The sequence below is a fragment of the Lygodium microphyllum genome, chromosome 3 (assembly GCF_053477565.2).
Source record: "Lygodium microphyllum isolate KBCC chromosome 3, Lygodium_microphyllum_v1.1.10, whole genome shotgun sequence".
Classification (NCBI taxonomy): Eukaryota; Viridiplantae; Streptophyta; class Polypodiopsida; order Schizaeales; family Lygodiaceae; genus Lygodium; species Lygodium microphyllum.
The window spans coordinates 89,035,567-89,045,775 of NC_141137.1; the positions used below are offsets into that span (position 1 = coordinate 89,035,567).

Here is a 10,209-nt window from a genome sequence, read left to right on the forward strand (position 1 = left end):
GATCTTTTCACCTATGGTAAAATTGACTACTTTTCGCACTGTGCTCACCTTGGTAGCTAAGGATGATATGGACCTTGTACAATTGGATGTCAAGATAACATCTCTACATAGTGATCTTCATGATGAGATCTACATGTAAAAACCAGAGAGTTTTGTGGAACATGGCAAAGAAAAGTTTACCTACAAGCTAAGAAATAGTCTCTATGGATTAAAGTAGGCTCCATGGGAATGGTACAATAAGTTTGATACCATTATCTAGTCTCATGGATATAAGAGAAGTGAGAGAGACCACTACTTAAACACTAGAAAGGAAAAATATGATAGGTTAATAGTGTTGATAATTTATGTAGATGATATATTGATAGTTAGAAAAAACAAGTATGAGATTGATGCCGTAAAGAAAAGGTTAATAGAAACCTTTGAAATGAAGGATTTGGGACATGCAAATCACATTCTTGGCATGCATATAATCAAGGATAGAACAAATATATTGCTCTATTTGTCCAAATGGATTGTGTCAACAAAGTGTTGTAACGCTTCAATATGGATTAGAAATCCATCACCTCCATAAGTGAAACTTTGTGCTAATGATTGTCCCAAATCTGTTAAGGAGAAGGCTAAAATGGCCAAGCTCCTATATTCATCATGTGTGGGCAATCTCATGTATGCTATAATTCCCACTTACTTGGACATCGTGTTTGCAGTAAGGGAGTGGTGAGCATGCACATGTCAAATCCTAGCAAGAAGCATTGGGAAGAAATGAAAGGTAACTTGAGACACTTGATTGGTACAAGAGATATATGCATATGCTTTGGGAGAAGTCTCAACAATGATGTACTTGGATACATAGACTCAGACTATGCAGGGAATGTTGACATCAAAATGTCAATCACAAGGTATGCTTTTACCTTGTACATTGGTGCAATCTCATGGATGTCTCGGTTGCAAAAATGTGTGGCATTATCTTCCACCACTGAAGCTAACTATATTGCAATAATGCATGCATGCAAAGAGGCCATATGGCTTACTCGTCTAGTGGGAGACTTGGGCTCTACCATTGAAGTCGACTATATTGCAATATGGCTTACTCGTCTAGTGGGAGATTTGGGCTCTACCATTGAAGCTGACTATATTGCAATAATACATGCGTGCAAAGAAGTCATATGGCTTAGTCATCCGGTGGGAGACTTGGGCCATGGTGAAGACATGCCATTGTTGCACAATGATAGTTAGACTGTCATCATATTGGCAAAGTATTATGTGTTTCATGCAAAAACCAAGCACATAGAAGTGAGGTATCACTCCATTCGTCAAGTGCTTGAGGATAAGTAAGTTGGGCTTATAAAAGTGCATACTAGTGACAACAGTGCAGACTTTCTCACCAAGAGTTTTCCCTCTAAAAAGTTTGCACATTGTTGGGAGTTGATGGGCATTAACTGATGGTAACTCACATGTATTATATGTCACACATTCTCTCATTCTTTTATCTCCCTTAAAGGCACATTGTCCTTTAAGTGGGAGGTTGTTGGGGTAAAGGCCAATGTGGTCAACTACCCACCTTACTCGTTAACCCTAGCTATATATGTAGACACTCATTCTTTATTCTTTCAATGATAAGATAATAAGGTGTTACTCATAAGAAAGCTATTGGAGGTACCCCACGAACGTAATGTCTTCTCTCTCTCTCTCTCTCTCTCTCTCTCTCTCTCTCTCTCTCTCTCTCTCTCTCTCTCTCTCTCTCTCTCTCTCTCTCTCTCTCTCTCTCTCTCTCTCTCTCTCTCTCTCTCTCTCTCTCTCTCTCTCTCTCTCTCTCTCTCTCTCTCTCTCTCTCTCTCTCTCTCTCTCTCTCTCTCTCAGCAATCTCCATTCTCCTTACAGCTCTAGCAATGATAACAATAGTTATAGAACATTTATAAACTCTATAATAATGTGGAGTCATGTGCAATGAGGTAAAAACAAGTCCTTAAAGCTCAATAAAAGAATAGTCCCTCAATATTACCACCATATTCTTGGACCATCCTTAGATTTGATTAGAAGAGAAAGATATAGCAATTGCTTCACAAAAATGGCCATTCTTCTTATGACACATTTGACTTATCTAGTGGTTTGATTAGTAGGTGAGTTGATAGAATCTTCGTAAAACATTCTAACAATACAGAGTCATGTAACCAGTAATCTAGTTGGTTTTTCCTTGGGTCCTATGAATCCCAAATTTACTTTTATCTATTCTAGTTGAACTAAAATCAAAATGCATTCTTTTATGCATATTCATGGCCTTTCCATTGAAAAATAATGCTAAAGCTCTACCTTTTTATATGGACCCCATTATAAATGAAAGCCTTAAATGATTACAAAACATTCTATATTTTTCAAATCTAGGTTTTGGAAGTAAGATGGGTAATTCAAAACTAGCATTTTAGAGGTGAGGTTGGGTGGTTCACAATTTGCATTCTAAACATTGAATTATATGTTTAATTGAATATGATCATGCCAAAATAAGGATTTGATATGAAAGTCAAGATTTGAGAGCTAGATGTTAATGAGGAGGACATTGCTCTTACCCTACATGCTTTAGTATAGATTAAAATTGCATACTTTTTCGTGTGTACTTGTATGCTATTTACTCTTTGGAGGGTTCTATATGTATTATGTACCATCTTCATGCTAGATTTTTCTATAAAACTCTTTGTTTGTTTAGAAAGTCCCATATTGAAGTATTTGATCATATTGACTCCTCATTGCAATGAGGTAGGTAGTTTTACTAAAAGATCCACAAGGGTCAAAACATTCAATGATTCCTTTATGAGTATCATATGAATGACACATGCATACAATCAAAAGTACAATGTTGAGGAGCTACTAAAGTGGTAGTAGGGCAGAGGAGGAAAGTCCCTTACCATGATCCTTATTCAGAAAGGGAATCTATGCTTCACACTTTGTGTAAATATCATCGGAGTAGGAAAAGCTATAAATTTGCAATGATCATAGTTCTTTCTCCAATGGGAAATCTAACATGTTGAAGTAGGAGGAAGAAAGTTGTTTCATGGTGGCAAGAATCACAAATTGCCTTAATGCACATCCCACATTCTAGACTTTAAACAAGTGGGTAGAAACTTGAAAAATAGACACTTGCACTAATCATTGATAGGTTTTCATTGTGCCTTTCGAAAAGTAGATTTAGGTGGCTTCATCATGATAGAACTATCAATACATACTATGCCAACGCACAAGGTAAGATGGTTTCCTAGGATGTGAAACCTTCTTGATCTATGCAGTAAATTGTAACTAGCTAGCAACAAAAGAGTTCTACATCATGAGGTTCAATGGTGAAAAATGATAATCTAAGATGCTTAGCGTCCCTGGTGCTAATAAAAAACAATTTTCAGAGACAATATAAAACCCTTGACAATCTATTGGTTTTTTCTTAGATTTTGCAAGTACTTTGCCATACTATATGTTGTGTTTTTCTTTTAAGAGAATTTCTTCTTTTTTAAGAAAAAAACATGAGTACCTATAAAATTCAAGCAAAGAGTAGACATAAGCCCCCAAAATCATGGTAATCACCTAACATTGAGAATTTTAGCAAGAAAGCAAAGTTTTGATAACCTAAAATGACTATGTCTATAGAGGAAAAGTATGGATATCAATAGACATTAAAACAAAAGCATATAGTAATGCATGGTCAGGTGTCTGTCAAGTTGAGGGCCCGTCATTAAATCACTATGTATCAATTGTTTTAGAGAGGCCTTCTAAAAGAACTTCACTAAAATTACAACAGGATGAGTCTAGATGTAAAAATTTGAAAAAAGTGTCTCAAAAGCTTCAAGGTTATTGGGTAACTAGTTATTATTCTACACTGCAACGTTGTTTTGAGTGATATTGGGCAAGAGTTGAAGCCAAACTTAGGAAATTTGGAACGGCTAGACGAATGTGTGAAGGATGAAATCATGACAGACCGTATGTGTACCACTGAAGAAGTAATTGCGGTCACACCATGTTATACTTGAGCAATGAGACTTGTGGAGTTCTTTGACCACGGACAAATACCCTCCTCCAAGTCCATGCGCGTACTGAAGATCTGTACCCCGGGTAGATCTTGCAGGGTAGAAAGGACCAAGAGCATTAATGGAAGGGCTTTTCTGTTCGTGATTCCTCATGCAAGCGCTCTCAGTGCTCTCACTCCTTTGTGCCCTTGTTCTTTGAAGGAAGAGGTGTGCGGCGTCTGCAGCTTAACATTCAGTATAAGCCCGTGACATGTGGAAAGCTTTGCCAACCGTAAAGTCATCATGATGCTTGTGGGTAATTCAGATGGATCATGGATATGGAGTCAGAGCATCTGTTTTGAATCTCGTGTGTGTGTGTGTGTAATTCGAATTATATACTACTAGTGTGCAGTGTGCACTGTGCACGTGAGAGATAGAGACACAGAGAGAGAGAGAGAGAGAGCTTGCCTCTGTTTCTGCATTGGCCTAAGGTCAGACTCTACTGTCCAGACACAGAGAGAGAGAGAGAGAGAGAGAGAAAATTCAGTTTAAATGACCCTCCTTCCTTCTGAAGCTCAGAAATGGAAAACATAAAAAAACAGAATTAACTGATTCCTCTCCAGTGTTCTCTCAGATTCCTTGCTCTTTGCTAAATTCATTAGTCACACAAGCATAATGTAATAGTCGCTTGTGTAAGACCTCCTTATGAGCCTCCTCTGCTCTGCTCTCTATATATAAACTCACTTGCATGCCGTTTTCGGCAAAAATCTCATCAATTCTCTGTGACACAGCATGGGACACTTCCTTCCTGTCATCCTGATTCTTGTTCTGCATGCAATTCTTGCATCCCTTCATGTCTGCTCACTTCGACGGATGCCCCCTTCGCAAAACTTCAGCAGTTTATCATCAACAAGCATCCAGTCTATTCCAAGCACATGCCCCATTAGAGCAAAGCTGATACACAGACATTCAATTCAATCTCCATACCACCATGCATCGCTCTCACTCACCCAGAGACAAGCCTTTCATAACATGTGGATAAGAACTGCCAAAAGGGCAGCATCCATCAGGGACTCGCTGCAAAGGCAGCATGACCCAGGCTTCAAAACTCCAATCTCAGGGGCAGATTACGGAAGTGGCGCAGAGTATCTGATGGAGATCTCCATAGGCACACCCCCTCAAACCTTTTTGACAGTGGCTGATACAGGAAGCAGTCTGGTGTGGTTGCAATGCCAGCCATGCCCTAATTGCACACCCTCACATGGGTCCATTTTCAAGCCATCCATCTCATCCTCCTATCAACCCCTCCCGTGTGACAATGTGATGTGCCAGCTCCTCAATGCAGCCGATTCTGCGTACTACAACCCCGACTTGCTCCAGTGCGCAGCCGAGAAGTGTGAGTTCCAGTACCTGTATGGGGATTTGTCAAGTGCCGTGGGAACGCTCTCTTCGGAGTCAGTGTCCTTGGAAAGGATGGATGGGCAGCGGCACGAGGCAGGCAACTTTGTGTTTGGGTGTGCTCACCATAGTGCCAATGACTTCTATGTGTCAGGGCTTGTGGGCCTAGGCCCAAGACCCTATTCTTTTACATCTCAATTGGGCTCAACACTAGGTCCAAAATTCTCTTACTGTCTGGTTAATCTGCAGCACTCTCTCAACATGTCAAGCTTGATGCTCTTTGGAAATCCACACTCAGAAGGCATGCAGTACACTCCTTTGGTCAATGCACACATGAACACAAGCTCCTATTACTACTATGTAGAGATGGAAGGCATGAGCTTGGGCAAGAACATGCTTGACATCCCAAAGGCCACATTCAAGTTCAATATAGACACATTTGGTGGATCAATCATTGATTCTGGGACTACTTTTACTGTGGTACCACAACTGGCATATGAAGCAATCATGGGAGCGTTGGATGCAACAGTGAAGCACCCCAAGACGAAGCCTGCTCTTGGAGAGTATGATGGGCTGGTCTGCTACAACACCTCCGGCGTGAAGCACCCCCACTTCCCGCGCTTGACTCTTCACTTGAAGGGCTTGGAGCTTGTGCTGCCTCGTAGGAACACCTTCACACGTGTGGGCAAGCACTCCTTCTGTCTTGCTGTTACTTCCAGTGGGGCCAACAGCAACCTCACCATCATTGGGAACATGGCTCAGCAGGATTACCTTGTTGAGTTTGACCTGCAAAGCCAGAGAGTGGGGTTCTTGCCCATCAACTGTGCTCATCTCTCTTCATCCTGGCAGCAATGAAAGGTTGCTGGCTGTTTGAGCAAAAGAAAAAAGGAATGCTGCATTCTGATTGTACTCTAAAACACTGGACTTCTTGTTTAGGGAAAACACGAGTGTGCATGTATATTAACCGCATCCCCACACAGCTAATCAAACTCTGATACACTGGAAGATTATGGCCTGTTAATTGAATTCAAGGTCAGATGTTCACTTGTGACTCGAGAGGGAGATAATGACCTGCTCATTGATTTGATGGCTAAAAGGCTCGGCTCAGTCGTTAATGTAATGTCCCGGATATGGACCCTCTAGCTTAAGGTAGCAGGCTTCTGCAAGACAATGATCACAGGTGGACAGGAATGGCATACGATGTTTGCGCACGATTTCGCTCTCGTGCGCCCTTGTGATGGCAGCTGCCCCACGATGTCCATGATCATCTCCTCGGATCAATTCGTAGATCGTACGACCTTCATCTGAGGGACAATGAGCAACCTCACGCTATTCCTCCACTCACAGTAGTACGAAAGATGACTGATTTCTCATTCCTCAATCCATCCATCCATCCTGGCAATGGATGGGATCGGAGTCTATAAAAGGGCATATTCTATCGTGGACCATATGCAAAACACACCACTTGAAGCCACAACACACGGCTTTAAGCTATTTGGTTGTTTCTTACACCAATTAGGGCTAACTAATTGTCGCAAGCAATGATGATCATGCTATTTATGAAGAGACAAGCTAATGAAGCCAATCAAGTAGAGCAAGCAATGATGATCATGCTATTTATGAAGAGACAAGCTAATGAAGCCAATCAAGTAATGCCAATACCATCGAGTTAAGTAGATGATTGCCTCAGCTTGCCTAAACTTACTCCATGAAAAATCGCAACGCATAAATTTCAACACAACGTTCATTAACTTATGCTAGGCAATCTTGATATAGAAGAGTTGGTGGGATAGGATCCTGATACTATCTCATACGGTGGGTGGAAGGAGCTAGTAGTTGTCTGAAGAAAGGCACAAAGTAAATGTGAGGTTGGTCCATGGGGCCATTAACACTATGTGACACCCTAAAAGTTCTTTGTACGTCTAATATACAATCTTATTAAAGTCAATCATGAAGCTAAGTATAATACACATCATAACGATGTTAGAATAGAGAGTAGCAATGGAAGTGAGAGATGTTGCTATAATAGATTGCAAGATCACAAAGAAGGAGAATAACTTTGTAGAGAACAAAAGAACTCAAACAATGGATAAACATGCCATGGAGTCCATAACCCAATGCAAGAGATGTACCATACAAATCACACAAATGAATGGCATGTTTGTGGATGAAAATTTTGGACCCAAGACACATCACTAAGTGTGGATATGCTAGATAGGAAATGTAAATATCATTCGTTTGACTCTTTAATGCTTACATGTAGCAAAAGTTATATTAGTGAATGGATTTTTAAATGATAGGTTATATGTTTGCCTTATGGTTTTGCCACTTGGCTTTTGGGTACATGTCCATAGCAAGGTTTGTGCTAGCGAGTGCAGGTTTTTAAGTGGTTAATGGAATGCTTGCTACTTGGCAAAAGAAGGAGAACTAATGGGCAACCATATATGTGTAAAACAAAGAGGAAAAATGTGCAAAAAGAGGTTTTCTAGAGGCTTTTTTAGTTTACAAAAGGGGAAAAAAACAAGAGAGAATAGTTTTTAGGGATTTTGGCAGGCCCGCAATGAGAGAGAAGACTTGCAAGGCTAAGGGTTTTTACTTTTGGAGCTCAATGGAAATGGAGATGGAGACAAAGCATTGAATTTGTGTATACTACACAATTCTTGCATTCTATGGATTTGATACGAAGGCATTATTTTATTCTTCTTATATTTTCCTATTGATGAAGGGAAGGTAGTCGATGAAGACACTTATTGGTTGCATTGTTCTTAGTGGTAGAAATAACTAGAGAGACGTTGTAATTTCAGGTCGCAAATGGCCAATGTTTTCTTGAGGTCATGGATTTTTGTGACAATAAGACAAAAAACAATGAAATCTTGATAATTCCAAGTTTTTAAGCTTTTGATTAATATTGATTTGTAGTGGTTTTATCATAGAACAATGTGCAAATTCATGTAGAGATATAGATTTACATTTCAAGCGCACTTTTGGCAGTCTCAGCCATCCCTGCAAATCCTGAATTTGTGCAATCCTACAAGCTTGTAAAACTTGAAAAACATGCACTACTATGTAAACCTAAATTGTTTTAAGGCTGAACACAGATCTCTTTTGAGAGTACATCATACAAGAATGACTCTAGTGTATTTGTTGTTGTGTTGACTTGAGTGGTTTGTTAGCTAAGAGCTCTTCGATGTTTGTCCTGTGGCATGTCATTGGGACTGTTAGAGGCCAATCATCAATTTTTCCTCACTAAGAATCTCTCACTGATCAGATTAGTTTAGGAAGTGTTTAAATAGGTGATCATCATAAACACAAACTCAATCATGGTTGCTCTTAAGTATGAGCCTTTTTTTAATGCTAAAAATAAGGATGCTAATCCATTATTAAGAAACTAGAATGGATAGCCTACAACAATGGCATAGACACTAAAGTTGCCAAACTTTGAATGTGTGATATGTTGCTAGAGGGCTCTTTTAGATTATGGTGATATTTGCTGACCTAGGAAGTAAAGGCAAACTTAAATGAAGTTAATAAACTTAGTTTTATTACTAGGTTTGCATGCAGACAAACTCTTGGGAGTCTATGGAAATCTTGTAAAAGAATGTATCAAAAAGAGAATGAGGAAGTATCTAAATTTGAAGAGAGATGGATAGAGGTTACATAGGGAATGGAGTAGACTCTAGTCATGGATAGAGGTTACACGTGGAATGGAGTAGACTCCAATCATGTTGAAAAGAACAAGCTTGTTTCTCTACTTAGACATGAAATCAAGGATAATATTTTGATAAAAGACATGATTCATTTGATGATGCATTAAAGATAGCTAAGGAAAGGAAAAGGAAGGTACAAATGAGGTTATAATAGTCAAGAGGTATTTATATACCCACTATTCAAATACCTAATATGGTTGATACTACTACAAGAAATGCAAGGCAACAAGCTATAAATCTTCCTAGGGTATTTAAAAGTACTAAAATGTTGTATAATTTAGAAATTGAAGAAATAGTTGGCAAATCTAAACTTAAACATGAGTGTGTTATAGAGGCTAGGCAACCTCCAATGCAATCAGGACTTAGAGGGTCCCTAGGAATAGATGGGAGAACTTTAAATGTTCCAATTGCAAGGATAGATGGGAGAACTTTAAATGTTCCAATTGCAAGAATAGAGGACGTATTTTCATTCATTCTCCATATCGAAGGAGAGTAAGAGGAAAGGTGTATCCTAACGAATGCTAGTCAAGATGTTGGGTAGCAATAGGAACTAAGACAGCCTAAATCTACTAGGTAGTAGTTAGAAAGAAGGCCTAATGAACACCCATCTTGTCCGATTTTATTTGAAACCATTTTTAACACATATCTCTACAAGCATGCCTAGCTTAACTCTCAAATTTTAATGGAACTCATTTGTTAGCTTTGGAGTGAGATCTCGAGGGGTGCACCTAAAAAATTGTAAGTGTACCACATGCAATCCACAAAATAATTATTTTAGTAAAGTTTAGAGGATTACATTTAAAAAAGGGGACATGGAAGTCTATATGTAAGGTTAAAATGGCTAACTTGAAGATAAGTTGCTTTGTTGTTATTGAAAACCTAGAAATTAATATTAGAGGTTAGTGAGCATGCTTGGATCTTTATGTCAGGCTTACAAAACTAGGGCCTCTCATCTTCAATAGGCCATGGTTGATTGGTATGATATCTAGACAAAACTAATATATAGACCAATTGGATCTCTACTTGGATAAACTAGCTCATAAAAGGGTAATTTTTGACATGAAAATAGGTTATGTCATTCAAAGTAGGCATGAAAGCAATGTTGAAAAAGATGAAACTAG

General features: G+C 39.1%; 1 protein-coding gene across 1 annotated transcript; it reads left to right on the plus strand.

Moving 5' to 3' along the window:
* The first annotated feature begins 4,374 nt into the window (after nt 1-4,374).
* LOC148038606 (putative aspartic protease At2g35615) lies at nt 4,375-7,622 on the plus strand. Its single transcript, XM_087673811.1, has one exon. The coding sequence runs from the start codon at nt 4,776-4,778 to the stop codon at nt 6,234-6,236; it is 1,461 nt and encodes a 486-aa protein (XP_087529937.1). The 5' UTR covers nt 4,375-4,775; the 3' UTR covers nt 6,237-7,622.
* Nucleotides 7,623-10,209: the final 2,587 nt, after the last annotated feature.